This window comes from Rhinatrema bivittatum, chromosome 4 (assembly GCF_901001135.1).
Source record: "Rhinatrema bivittatum chromosome 4, aRhiBiv1.1, whole genome shotgun sequence".
NCBI lineage: Eukaryota > Metazoa > Chordata > Amphibia > Gymnophiona > Rhinatrematidae > Rhinatrema > Rhinatrema bivittatum.
In genome coordinates, this window is record NC_042618.1 from 341,552,661 (window position 1) to 341,567,745 (window position 15,085).

Genomic DNA, 15,085 nt, shown 5'->3' on the forward strand with positions numbered 1-15,085 from the left:
CAGTGCGTAGGGGACGGAGTTCTGCACTCACACGTCCTGTCCCATCAGCCGCGGAACAGCGCCCCCTCAACCAAACCTTTTTTAAACTCAGGTACACTAACTGCACTAACCACATCCTCTGGCAACAAATTCCAGAGCTTAATTTTTGTTCCTGTAATGGCTCAGATCAGTTCAGAGTCCCACCCAGTTGATGTGGGGAGAATTGGAGAGTCTGCTTGAAATTATTAGGAAGGGAATGGTTAATAAAATGGAAAATGCCATAATGCCTCTGTAACGCTCCATGATGAAACTGCACCTTGAATAGTGTGTACAATTCTGGTCGCCGCATCTCAAAAAAGATATAGTTGTGATGGAGAAGGTACAGAGAAGAGCAACCAAAATGATAAAGGGGATGGAACAGCTCCCCTATGAGGAAAGGCTGAAGAAGTTAGGGCTGTTCAGCTTGGAAAAAAGACGGCTGAGGGGGGGATAAGATAGAGGTCTTTAAGATCATGAGAGATCTTGAATGAGTAGATGTGAATCAGTGATTTACACTTTCAAATAATAGAAGGACTGGGGGCATTCCATGAAGTTAGCAAGTAGCACATTTAAGACTAATCGGAGAAAATTATTTTTCACTTGACGCACAATAAAGCTCTGGAATTTGTTGCCAGAGGATGTGGTTAGTGCAGTTAGTGTAGCTGGGTTCAAAAAAGGTTTGGATAAGTTCTTGGCGGAGAAGTCCATTAACGGCTATTAATCAAGTTTACTTAGGGAATAGCCACTGCTATTAATTGCATCAGTAGCATGGGATCTTCTTAGTGTTTGGGTAATTGCCAGGTTCTTGTGGCCTGGTTTGGCCTCTGTTGGAAACAGGATGCTGGGCTTGTTGGACCCTTGGTCTGACCCAGCATGGCAATTTATGTTCTTATGAAACTTTTCTTCCCTTTGGCTTATCTTCCAGGAACTTATGCCCTTTATTCTCTCCCAGATGCTTCACGAGCACATCTAAGTCTTCTGCGAACCTATCTTCCGACTCCCCTGAGGCCTTGTCCGCAGCATCAGAATGCATAACCTGATCAGGACTTGCCGAACCCTGGTCGCCACACTGGCCCGTGCAATCTTGGGCCTCGTTAGAATGCAGACCCTGTGGGCCCTCCTGCCTGGTGAGATACACCTTATGGAGCAGCAGAACAAAGTCAGGAGAAAAACCTGTTGGATCCTGAGAATCCTCTCCCAGGAGGTCTTCATCCTCCTTAGGCATAGGTTCCCGGGCCCCCTGGTTCTCCGTGGGGTTCTGATCAGCCGGGGACAGCAGTGGAGAGATATCCCTTTCTCTCCCTGCAGCCTCAGATGCAGTTGAAAAGATGCCAAAATGGCCACCGTTCCTGCGAGAATCAGGAAGGAGCCCACAGCCACACCAGCATCACTCGCAATCCCCACAGCGTCACAATGCCTCCCCGACTCCTATACAAGTGCTCCCAAGCTGCTCTCTCCCCCAGAGAGGCGGCGAGAACAAAGACTGGCTCAGGACAGGTGTGCGCGCCCCGACAGCCGCACCAAGGATGCCGAAGAACACAATAAAAAGAGATCCCCCCTTTTTTTAAACTTTAAAATTATGAACATGTCTTTGAAGTTGGACAGCAGGCTCTGGACGTCCTTCTGGGGGTGAGGAACTGGCTCCACCAGTTATCCACCATTGGCAGCGAAAAGGACAGAGCCAAAATTGGTTCCCAACACCCTGCTCGTCCACCTCAAGAACAAAAGCGATGGCCCTACCAGGACCTGCCAACCTTCTGGGAGGAACCCTCTCTAACCTCATTATTTTCTCTTTTTTTTTTTTTAAACTAATTTTCAGACTGCAGGTTTTGCACCTCTACTATCTACTGCAGAAAGAGAAATACTGAGGGATTGCAGGTGGCACACCAGGTTATATAGCAGTGTCAGCAAAACTTTCTCTGTCTCCAACTACTGGAAGAGAGGCAAAACCCAGGAGTCTGGGAATTGGAGTACAGGGAATTGGAGAAATTACTTACCTGATAATTTTGTTTTCCTTAGTGTAGACAGGTGGACTCAGGACCAGTGGGTTTATGCTCCCCTGATATCAGATGGAGATGGAGCAAGCTGACGTCACAGTATATATAACCCTGCAGTGACCCCAGCCTGCCAGTATTCTCTTCAAAACAACTGTGAACAGACTAGCAAAAAACTTGATTAAAAACAGATAACCAGAACTGTACTCAACCAACCATAAACACTGAACTCATGTAAGATTCTAGGTACCCCAAGCTAGGGACTGGATGAACACTTACCAGTAATTCCTTGGGACCCAGAGCCCCACAGGAGGAATATTGACACCATAATGCGGCAGCCGAGAGCGGGAAGTTGAGTTCATCTGTCTACACTAAGGAAAACAAAATTATCTGGAAAGTAATTTCTCCATTTTCTAGCGTGTAGACAAATGGACTTAGGACCAGTGGGATATACCAAAGCTACTCCCCAACAGGGTGGGCGGCTGCCTGCAGTTCAGTCAACATCGCACATGCAAAGGTTGAATCCTCCCAGGCCTGCACATCAAGACGATAAAACCTGGAAAAAATGTGTAAGGAGAACCACATCGTAGCTCGGCAGACATCGACAGGAGACAACAGACTAACCTCCGCCCATGACATTGCCTGAGCCATAGTGGAATGAACCCATAGTGGAACGAACCCTAACTTGAGTAGGTAACGGCTTTCCAGCATCCACATATGCAGCCATGACCACCTCCTTAATCCAACGAGCTATGGTAGCCCGCGAAGCTGGAGCTCCCTGCTTACGCCCACCATGGAAAACAAACAGGCAATCTGTTCTTTGAAAAGACTCAAAGACCTCCAGATACTGTACGAAAAGACCCTTAACATCCAAGGAGCATAAAAGGCGAAATTCCTCCACATCCCTGACCTTATCCAGGGATGGCAAGGAGATGGACTGATTCAAATGAAAGTCCAAGATTACCTTGTGCAAGAAGGATGAAACAGTACGCAGCTGTAATGCCCCTGGAGTCACCAGAAGGAACGTCTCCCAGCAAGACAAGGCCTGCAACTCAGAAATCAGAAGGGCTGAACACATAGCAACCAGGAACACAGTCTTCAAAGTCAACAACCATAAGGAAAGGCTACGCAGTGGTCGGAACTTAGGGCCCACCATAAAGTCCAGCACCAAATTAAGACTCCACAATGGAACTGATAACCTCAAGGGAGGCCTAAGGTGCATCACTCCCTTCAAAAATGGGCCACATCAGGATGAGATGCCCACTGAACTCAGATTACAGAGTGATATCAAATCCTTTAAGAAAACCTTAAAGACATGGCTCTATAAGCAAGCCTTTCCAAAAGAAACGGTGGGGTAGAGAGGAAGAGAGAGAATGAAAATACAAAAAAGCGCAGCTAAGAATAAATGACATTGCAATATTAAAAATACTTGACAATACAGTTATGAAGTAGACCAATATAAAAAGTAACTCAATAACACACCTGGACTAAACCATCACTACCTAAACATTGTTTTTATTAATGATATTGTAACCGTACTTAATTGGCACTTGTTAGAATGTACGATAAACTACCTATATATATCTTTTTTGTGCATATTTGTAAACCATTGCGATGGTACATGACTTAGCAACGGTATAGAAAAGTTTTTAAATAAATAAATAACCTGCACCTTCAAGGAGTTAAGGGCCAAGTCTTTATTTAACCCATCCTGCAAAAAATCCAGAATGAGAGGGATCTTAACTGAACGAGGAAGAACACCCCACTTCTCACACCAGGCCTCAAAAACTCTCCAAACTCTCACATAAGCCAAGGAAGTAGAGAACTTGCAAGCATGGAGTAAAGTGGCAATCACCGCAGAGGAATAACCATGCTTTATCAGGCAAGACCTCTCAAGGGCCAAACCGTAAGACAGAATAGAACTGGTCCCTGCTGAAGCAGATCCATGTGTAGCAGAAGACGAAGAGGGGCATCCACTAGGAGTCGTCACAAATCCGCATACCATGGATGCCTGGGCCAGTCCAGCGCCACCAGGAGTACTAGCCCCCTGTGGGCTTCGAACTTGAAAATTATCCTGCCCAGCAAGGGCCAGAGAGGAAACGCATAAAGCAATCTGTCTTCTAGCCAGACCTGTATGATAGCGTCTATTCCCAGGGACCATGGATCTCTCCTGTGACTGTAGAAGCGAGGAACCTTCACATTTCAAGAAGTTGCTGGCAGGTCTAGGAACGGAAGGCCCCAGCGATCCACAATCAGCTGAAATTCCTCGGCTGACAACACCCACTCTCCTGGGTCCACACTCTCCCTACTGAGAAAGCTTTTCCTGCAGTGTGAGAGGACAAGATCATCTGCAGATGACCTTCCGCCCATTCCATCAGCTGGTCTATTTCCTGCGACACTTGCTGGCTCTTGGTTCCTCCCTGGTGATCGTTATAGGCCACCATCATCGCGTTATCCAACATCACGCAAACTGCTTGATTCCGCAGCCTGTGGCTCAACTGCAAGCATGCCAGCTGTACCGCCCAAGCCGTCAGGCGACTAATGTTCTAGCGAGACTCTTCAACATTCCAGTGCCCCTGGGCCGTTAACTCCAGACAGTGAGCCCCCCAACCGTTGAGACTTGCATCTGTTGTGAGTTCCAACCAGGCCAGAGAGGACAAGGGAACTCTCTTTCTCAGATAATCCTCCTGCAACCACCACTGGAAGCGAGAGCAGATTTCCTTCAGAAAGTGAAGCGGAACCATAATCCTGAGACTGCGGGTTCCAATGAGATAGCAGAGGGCACTGAAGAGGCGTATGGTGTTCATCAACTGATGCACTTCAGACATCAATCTCTGGATCCGAACTTCTGGTAGGAAAACTCTGTCCTGTCCCATGCTGAACCAGACCCCCAGATACTCCAACAACTGAGATAGTTGAAGATTGCTCTTGGTCAGGTTCAGAACCCAACCAAGCTCCTGCAATAAGGAGATCACCTTGTGTGTCACCAGGCAGCTCTTTTCTTGAGACTTGGCTTAAATCAGCCAGTCAACCAAATATGGGTGCACCAGGATTCCTTCTTTTCACAAGGCCGCAGCTACCACCACCATAATCTTGGAAAATGTTCTGACAGTGGTGGCTAGACCAAACAGCAGTGCCTGAAACTGATAATGGCGTCCCAACACCGCAAAGCATAGAAAGCGTTTATGTTCCAATCAGATGGGAATATTAAGGTAAGCCTCTGACAGATCCAAGGAGGTCAGACATTCCCCCGACTGCACTGCCATTATTACAAAGCATAAAGTTTCCATTCGAAAATGTGCCATCTTCAAGTGATGGTTGACCCTCTTGAGATCCAAGATTGGACAAAAAGAGCCCTCCAAAATAAATGGATGTTGTGGGACCATGGATAGCGGACCGTGTGTCCTTGGGCGACGACGCAGCTGTAGAGGAGCTCCAGCAAGAGCCGCAGCAGGTGAGAGGCGTCCGAGTGTAGGCTGATGAAATGGACCTTGACCACCGCCGCACCTGTACGCAGCAGAAGAGACCCAAACAACGCAATATTGGTCTCATGAGTGGTCCTCCGACTACTCCTAGCACTTTCGGACCTACCGCATGGAGCAGCAACTGCGACAGGTGAATGGTGGTCGAAGGATGAAGACATCAAGACGAAGACTGGAAACGTGAGGGCTTCACGGGTACTTGATTGAAGGTAGACGAAACTCAGATTGGTGACAGAAGATGAGACGAGACTCTGGTTTGTTGAGGAAGGTGAGATGAGACTCAGGTTGGCTGGAGAAGGTGGTCTGAGGCAGGACTCAGATAGGTTGAAGAAGGTGGTCTGAGGCGGAACTCCAGAAGGTTGAAGAGAAGATCTGAGAAGACTGAGTTGGTAGAAAATAGGAGGACTCCGAAAGAGTCACAGTGTCCACAATACTGTCTAGGAGGCCACCCTACATGCCCTACACAGCCAAGCCTGGCTGGTCGCGGACCACGCTGATGTTTCCAAATACAGACAGAAGATTCTGAATGAAGACTCCAAAGAGGCCTGCTCCGAGGGGTGCTCTCCACAGCCAATCAAGGCCAGGCGCGGACCACACCAACGGTACAAGTTTTAGGATAGAGTTCATTCGATACTGGGGCAGGTGCAATAAACTCTGAAGGACCGGCAGGATGAAGAAGGGAGGAAGCTCGGAGATGAGACTCAGAGCCAGGAACACCGAGGCAGGACTCGGTGAAAGAACACGGGGACGGAACTCAGTGCAAGGAGGATTAAAAGCCGGAAGCTTCAGGAGGTTGCGCTGCGGAGGAAATGAAGGTCAAATACATGAAGGCTGGATCCGAAGAGACCTCTGAAGAAGACGATTAAGTTACGTGAAGACATTTGGCGGTGAAGATCAGGATATGAAGACATCAGGAGATGAAGGTCAGGATACGTGAAGACATCTGGCGGTAAAGATCAGGATGTGAAGACATCAGGAGATGAAGGTCAGGATACTTGAAGACATCTGGAACACAGAAGCTTGACGAGACAAGAGACCAAGGAACGAAGAACATCTAGACGAAGACAAGGGATCCCACATGGAACGAAAGCCTTGAGAAGCTGGAAGATGAAAGTCCTAAGGAGGACTAGCTCCTTGCGAAGGCAAGGTTGAAGTGAAGACTGAAGCTTTTTATGCTGAAGAGAAGGCGACTCCCTGATGACATCATTGATGGACCTCCTCCTCGCTGTCCCTTTAAGAAGGGAGAAGGGGCACGGCTTCGCCCCCTAGGAGAGGGGGCAGGACCACGGACAGCGGCCCTGCTGCGATGCTGAGCTGCAGGAGCAGGAGCCAGACCCCGATGTGGCAGTCGGCTTCCCTGCCACAAAGGATCAGCTGAGGGTGGCTCCGGACCGCAGGAGAGCCCGCGAATTAGGCCCCTCCCCATGGAGGGGAAAAGGTAGGACCGGTGGCCACCAGGCCGCATGGAAATGGTGTTGGCGGCCTCCTGCCGCTTAAAAGATAGCAGCACGGCCCCAGCCGCGCTGGGAAGATGGACAGCCTCCGAGCCGTGCTAAAAATAATAGTGCGGCTCCTGCCGCCAGGAGGGAGCGGTGCGGCTCCGGCCGCGTGGGAACGCCGGCAGCCTCCGGGCCGCTAGAGGAGCGGTAGCGCGGCTCCTGCCGCGTATGCAGTCTTGGCATGGTTCCAACCATGCTGAAAAACATCAGCAGCCTCCGGGCTGCTAAAGAAGGCAGGGGAAAAAGGTGGAGAAGCTGCCCAGGAGGGCAGATTCGCAACAATGGAATATTGACCCATACTTTCTTGAGATGTGAGCACCGGAATCACAGCCCTCAGTCTGAGGAGACTTTGAAGCAAGAACTCCACTGCCTGCTTCTTCTGAGGGAGTGGCAAGGGGAAAACATGAACACGTCCAAAGGAATACTGCGAAATTCCAGTGCATACTCTTTGCCTATCACCGCCAGGACCCACTGGTCCGACGTGATCTTGACCCACTTCCGATAAAAGAGAGAGCGACGTCCCCCTATTTCCTGTTCCAGAAGGTGGGTCGGAAAACTTTCATTGGGAAGCTCGGGAAGGTCCACCACCGAGCCTGCTCCTTTCTTGGACTGCCGGGGATGAAAGGACTGAGACCTACTGAAAGGCCAAGTCCGCTGAAAGGTCGTCCCTCTGTAGGGATGAAAATGCCTGGAACCCCAGAAACAACCCGTCATACCAACTGTTTCTTATCCTCTGGCAAGCGAGGCACTGGAGGCTTGCCCCACTTACTGGCTAGTTTCTCCAACTCACTCCCAAACAAGAGCGAGCCTTTGGAAGTTGTGTCAGCTGACCAATTCCACAACCATAGTTGACACCTGGCCTCTATCACCGAAGCTACTCCTCTGGCTGAGGTCCGGACCAAATCACAGCCTGCATCTGCTAAAAAGGCTGTAGCAGGCTCCATAACCCCTCTGGAATTCCCTCCAGACGCATCAACATTCTAAGAGAGAAGCAGACAAGATCGCGCCACTAGGGCACAACAGGAGGCAATCTGTAAACTCATCGCCACTGCCTCAAAGGCTTCCTTAAGAATAGTCTCAATCCTTCTATCATGTACATCCTTCAAGGCTGCTCCTCCCTCTTATGGGAAAGTCATCTGCTTAGACACGGCACATACCAGAGCATCCACTTTGGGAAACCATAAACACTCTCTCGCAGCCAGATCCAGGGGGTACAGTCTTTCCAATATCCAACCCCTTTAAAATATGTTTCTGGGGCATCCCATTCCAGATCAATCAATTCCTGGATGGCATCCATCACCGGGGAAAAACAAGAGGCTTTACGCAAGGAAACCAAAATGGGATTCTTCCTAAACTCTGCCACAGCATCCGAACAGGAACACCCAACTGTTTCAAGGTCTGGGAAATTAGGGTAGGCAGTTCATCTCTATGAAATAACTGCATCATGATTCAATACAGTTCCAGCCCTGGAGGAATTTCCCCATTTTCTAGGGAATCAGGAACAATCTCATCATCAGTGCCATCTGGATTCCTGTTGGGAACACCCGCAGAGAGCTGAGGCGAGCCCTGGCACTTAAGCATAGGGACTGGACAAGGGAGGAGCCACTGGCTGAGGGTCTGATCGGACAGAAATGCGGGAAAGCAGAAGACTGCGCCTGAAGAAAAGCTTGTAAGCCTTGAAAAAATTCCACCTTAGAAAAAGCAGCCAGGCCCAGACCAAGCCCAGAAGGAACTGGAGCTGGTCCCACTGAAACGCCCTCGCCAGCAGAGGAGCCAGTTAAGGGAGAACCAAGATCTGGCGTCCCTCCAGTCATGGCCATGACCAATCTATCATCAGAATGGGAAGAGCCAGGTTTAGCAAAATCCAAGGAAGACAACTCTCCCTGAGCTTTTGAGCAGCGCTGACACAGGTCAGAAACCAGGGCGGCTGAGAAGCCCTAATATGACAGCAACACAAAGAGGGAGATGCTTAGGCTTCTTGCTTACCAGCGCCATCGCTGCGGTAAATGTGCATTGGAACGGTTTGCACTCAAAAATGAAATGCGCTCAAAAAAATAAGCACCTAGAAGAAAGTGCAACAAGGCACCCGCACAACCTGTACGCCAAGTTAAGCAAGTAAAAAAGTTTGTGCACATAAAAAGGATGGCCAAAATCCAAGTGCACAATGCTTCGCAGAGCCGACACCACGCACACAGATGGCCTATAGAGGGCAGCAGAACACACACAAAAGCACATGAAAATGGCCACTGCGGCCTACCACGCAGCATGCAAGAAAAAAGGTTAAGTGCGGGGCATAGCCCACCAGGTGTTGCTCAACCCGCCAGGCTGCCCAGTTCCCAAACTCCAACGGAAGAGGGAATGAAATTTGGCACGGTGCGCTGAGAACGGAGAAGTCCTGAAACCCCTTTAACTGTCTCTGATTCAGATGAAACTTTCTTTTTTTTTTTTTTTAAACCTTACCTGCACATGCTGCTTTTCAGCTGAACTAGCAGCTAAGTCCACGCTGGGAAACCCAGCTACCGGACCAAGGCACACCTCTGAGGGACCACAGAAATCGCTTCAGAAATTCTCAACTGGAGGAAGACTGCAGGAGAGCGGGGCTTTCTTTTCCTGGATTAAGAATTTCAAATTTCTTCTTTCAAAAAGCTCAAAGAAATCCCCATAGGGAGATGCACATCCACCATCTGCTGGAGCCAGAGATTACTGGCAGGCTGGGGTCACTGCAGGAGTATGTATGCTTGCTCAGTCTCCATCTGCTGGCAGGGAAGCATAAACCCACTGGTCCAGAGTCCATCTGTCTACATGCTAGGAAAATGCTTTTTTTTAGCTCTTACATACATAGAACTTGCTGGGGGGGGGGGGGGGGGGGGGGGGGGTGTTTTGTGCTTTGAGACCTAACAATGAGTTGCAACACTTGAAAACTTTACAGAACAGTTAGTTGGCCCCTGAGCAGGTAAAACTTCATATCTCTGCTCTAGAATCTCAGAACTGCTCTCAGCCACAGCGTGTTCGGGGAGGAATTACAGACATAAGTAAATGGAAAACAAAGGATATAGAAATACTTACAGCAGAGCTTCCCAAACTTTTAGCCAATGTGACCCCATTTTAGCACTGGAAAATTCACATGGCCCCCAAGAGACAACCAAAACAGATTAGCAGGGGTGCGGTTCCCTCCAACAATCACTCCTACTTACCCTTCCTGCACCGATGCCCTCTCTTAACCTCACCCCTCCAGTGGCCCCTTCTCACAATCTCTGCTCTTCTCACCTCTCCTCAGCACATCCCCTCTCTCACCGCCTCCAGCCTTTTTCTTTTTTTTTATAGTCCACGCAGCTGATTCTCTCTTGCCTCCAAGATCTATTTCTAATCTCCAACTGGTCCTCAGTTATTCCCTCCCTCTCACCCCATCCCTTCTCTCACCTCCCAGCCTCACCTCCTCTCACATTTCCTCCAGATGATCCCTTCTCATCCACCATTTGCTCTTACCACTCTTCCAGATGATCTTCTGTCATTCCCTCCTTTCTCACCCTCCATAGCTAATCCCTCTCCACCTTATCCAACCCTCAATCCCCCCCCCCACCCCCGTATCTCATTCCTCCTTTTAAAAGAGCCCCTCCTTCAAACATCCCCCTATCCAGGGTCAGGAGCAACATTTTTCTTTGGGCCCTGGGCCAAAGGTGGATGACAAATGGTGGGAAGAGATGGCAGGCTGGCAGGGGCAATATTTTTCTCTTGCGTAGGTTCAATGGTAGGTGAGACGAGAGAACCAGTAGCAATCTCCACCAACCCATGAATACTCAAGCTTTCCCTTTCCTCCCGGCTCGTCCCAAGCCAGAGAGTGATCTGCAAGCGGGAGCAGCATTACCAATGAGTATCAGCAAGAGGCCTGTGGGCTAATGCAAACTCATGTAGCCTGCAGTGCCCGCACCCCTCTTTGTGCAGGGCTTCCTGTTCCCATAGAAACTCGTGCAAAAGCAGTGCCACTGCAAGGTCTGTGATTGCGTGCTGGCTCACTGGTCCCATACTGACTTCCACTACTAATGTTGCTGGGGCCTGAAGAGTACTGCCTTTTGAGGAAATGGTGACCCCAGCTGAAAGTTGTGTGACCTCATTTGGGGTTCCGACCCAGTTTAGGAAGCCCTGGCTTACAGGATAAAGGAGGGAAAAGAGACTACATGATGCTACTTCAGCAGGTAATGGCTCACCTTGCTTTTAAGTTCATCTTCCATTGAGAAGTAAACAAAGCGGATGCAGGCATTGACCAGAGCATCAATGAGACACACAATGTCCAAGCGGGCTTGGTACTGGGAGGAAACCATTCCCATGAAGATCTGACCACTCAAGGCTTGGATACAGTCCTCCTTCTCCATCACCTCCCCGATCCCCTCTGTAAATGTGCACACACGAAGACAAACACATGCACAGGCAGAAACCAGAGACAGATTCCCCCAGAAGCACACAGACACAGCATCACCAGTCCAACACAGACACATGCCAGAGGGGGAAAAAAAATGCAAAGAAGGCATCCGTTAATAACAGAAATTAACCAATGTGAAATTCCACTTTTGACACTTTGTAATAACCCAAGCAAGGATTTACAGCTGAAATTCTGAGGCATTTCACCAGCCCAGAGTGTACCCTGTCTGGCAGATAGAGTAACAACATATGCTGTTGTAGTTTACATATCGATTATTTACTGCTAGTGAGTATTTTTATGAACCTTTTCCATCAATGGACGTTATCCAAAGCAGTCCGTATTCAGAATATTAAATTGTGCATGTCAACTGAAAATTCTGGGAAAGTCTGTATTGTGCTTACATACAAAGGGTCAAGACTGCTTCTGCCGTTCATGAATCCTTCCAAAAGTTGTCTCCAATACCAAACAAAAAGCTGGTTTGAATCCACAGCACAGATGAAGCTGATAAACTACATTAATTACCACCTCCTCTCTTCAACATTGCTTAGCCTGAATTCCTACATGATGGGAACATTTATTCTACTTTCCAAATTTCAAAATGAGACAGAGGAAGGAATCTTTTTTCATGAAAGTTCTTCTTAATTGCCCAAATTCATCTTGCCTTGGCTCTTTTCACAATGCTGCTGAAAAGCTTAGCAGGGAGGTGAAATTTCTCCATTGCCCTGTGCCCTGCCTGCAATTCAGTGTGTACTGCTTTAAAAGAAATGCTTCTATAAAGGAAAAAGGATCTTGGAAGGTTAAACATGGGGACACATACCATCAGAACTCCAGCTGTTTCTCCTGCTGTTCTGCTTGATGGGGATAGTCATCGGGAGGTCACAGGAAGTGAAGATAGCATTCTGTCCTGGCACTTGGAGAAGTTCTATGCACTTTCCATTGAGCTGGGAGGAGAGTGTGCAGTGCATGGGCTTGTAAGAGAAAGCAGAGCAGTACCCGGAGAGACAAGCACGCTGGTAGAAATCCAGCACTTTCTTTCTGCAAGATAGAGGCGAGCACATAAAAATGGTGGTGATGGACATATTACACCAAGAAATAGGAAAGGAGAGGAAGTAAGGGTAAAAAAAGAGCATGAGAGAAATGGAGACGGGTGGAGTAAGAATCAGAAAGAAAGGCAAAGATCAGCATAATATCAGATGCAGCAAACAGAAGCATCTCTGGCTAGAACCTGAATGCAGTGCTTTGAATTCTGCATATTTATAGAAATGCATGCATTGCTGTGAGTGTGACTACCTGAGATTATTCCATTTTGTTACAAAACAAATCTCTGCCCACCTGTCTGATCCGGAGAGGGGGTAGATATCTGCACCATCCCAGAAGTCTGTGCAGGCTTCTAGGATGATATCAGCTGTGCCATGAGATAGCATCTGCTCAGTGCCTACAGAGGGGAAAGAAAATAGATGCTTAGGACTGGATGACGCCTCATCAAACCAGAATCTAATCTTCCATGGACAAGTAAAAGAAAAAAAAATCCATGAAAAAATCTCATAGAAGGGCAAGATTCTGGCATCATCAGCTTTGAACAACATAACTCTCAGAAACAAACAGCACTGAAATTAACACCCTCAGAGTGAATATTCAGTTTGTCCAGTTAAGTTCATTTGTTTTTATATATATGCTTTTTGTTTAATATGATTTATATGTATATCATTTTGATTTAAATATGATTTAAATATGATTTATATGTACATTGTTTTGATTTACACATCTAAGAAATGCAATTCATCAAAATTAATACATCTAATCAAAATCAGATCAACTAAGTTCAGAACTTAGCTAGACAACCTCAGGTTTTTAAACTCTGCATGCTCTGAATGACTCTGACTTATCCAGCTAACTGTTTAGCCACATAAAAGTTAGCCAGATAAGTTGGAGATGTTCCAGGGCAGAGTATATTTTGCAAGATGACTGGTCATGTCGGAGAGCAGTCCTAAAGTTACTCGGATGACTGGCTGACTAGGACTTTATCCAGCTATATTCAGTGAGTAGACTGAAAGTGTTCTGCTGAACAGCCATTACAATTCATCTGGCTAATTTTTGCTAGATAAATCATCCCATTGCCATGCTGCTGAATATTGACCTCATCTAGTTTTTGGTAAATCTTGAATTTTTTTTTTTAATTTGCCTTGTTTTAGTTGTGCTAAGGTCAATATTCAGTAAATCAGCAAGGGAACAAGATAACCTAACCAGATTATCTTTGAATATCGGGTTAGGTTTAAAATTATCCAGCTTTGTGTGGTCAGATAACATTAACCTTAACCAGCTATATTCATAATGAATATAGCCAGTTAAATGTAGCTGCAGCTTAAAAAATATTTGCAGACCTAGTGGCCTGATCACTTAGCCTGACCCGAACTTGAAACCTTGGGCAGAGCCTGCAGTGCTCCCCCATGCAAACTCATCTTAAAAAGCTTATTTTAAAGGGCCAGTACCTGCTGCCCCTGCCCACTCCTGTCAAAGTTCCGGAAAATTTTGCCTTCCCAGGACCACCCCCCCCCCCCCATCCCAACCTAAACTCCCCCAGTACCTTTAAACTGTTTCTCTTCAACCTAGATCTCAGTAGCAGCCTACTGCGACATAGGCTCAGGGTTGGAGCCATGCTGGGTTGTAGTTTTATGTTTCCAGCATAGCTTCCCCTAGCAACACTGGAAGCGCTGGGCACGGGTTACAGTAGGCTGCTGAAGAGGTTCAGTTTAAAGGTACTAAGAGGATGGAAGGGGGATGGTTTGAGTTGAGGGAAACGCTCAGGAAGGCAAATTTTGGCAGGACCAGGGACCGGGCGGGGGGGGGGGGAGGCCAGCAGAGATCCTTTAACATAAGCTTTTTAAGAGGAAGATGAGTTCGGTGGTTAGGAGACTGCAGCTTCAAGATTTCGAACTCAAGTGGGGTGGGGGAGAGTAAGTGATAAGGACACTAAGCCAGTTACCTTCTCTTTTTTTTTAACCTGAAGCTCCATTTAACTGGCTATGTACTTTTGAATACAGCTGGTTAGGGATAAAGTTATCCGGAAACAGATCTGCTTTCAAGCACGTCTAGACTAAGATAACTGAATAACGTATTCAGCTATCTTCAAATACTGGAGTTAGCTGGGTAAGTAATTTGGCTAACTCGTCCCTGCCTCAGAACGCCCCTAACATGCCCTTTTCTTATTCGGTTAAATCTTACCTGTATAATGATTTATCCGGCTAACTTTTTTTTTTTTTGTATTTATGTCTTTTATTGGCAAAACAACACAATAACAAAATGACAATATATCGGATTGCCCCAATTTGCAGTATAGTAACACTTGGACAGTGCGTGTCATAGTTCCAAATAAAATTACAAACCGTATTAAACCATATGTCTCTGCACTGCATCTCCCCTCTCCCCTCCCCCCCCCACCCCTTCCCACCAGGTCTTGGTTGCGACGCAAGTTGGAAACTATTCAATAACGTAGCCATTCAAAAACATAGCCAATCTTAGCAAGAGAGAAAGGCAACCTCCAGAGTAGACATAAAATGATGTGCTAGACAAAAGTGCATAAAACAAAACAGGATGACATAAAACAGATCATAAAAGAGCACTGTTAATAAACATAATGCAAAGAGTCAAGAGCATGTCAGTTAAAAGCCAGAAGAA

General features: G+C 47.3%; 1 protein-coding gene across 15 annotated transcripts in view; it reads right to left on the bottom strand.

The window, feature by feature from the left end:
• TMEM94 (transmembrane protein 94) overlaps nt 1–15,085 on the bottom strand; it is a 272,670-nt gene that overhangs the window by 58,237 nt on the left and 199,348 nt on the right. For all 15 annotated transcript variants that reach the window (XR_003856541.1, XM_029600531.1, XM_029600535.1 and 12 more), the window contains 3 exons: nt 12,743–12,845; nt 12,228–12,445; nt 11,199–11,380 (listed from right to left, as the gene is read on the bottom strand). Coding sequence is in view for 14 of the 15 variants with exons in the window: in XM_029600531.1 (XP_029456391.1) it covers nt 11,199–11,380; nt 12,228–12,445; nt 12,743–12,845 (503 nt within the window). In the remaining variant the exon portion in view is untranslated. The remainder of the gene's footprint in view (nt 1–11,198; nt 11,381–12,227; nt 12,446–12,742; nt 12,846–15,085) is intronic.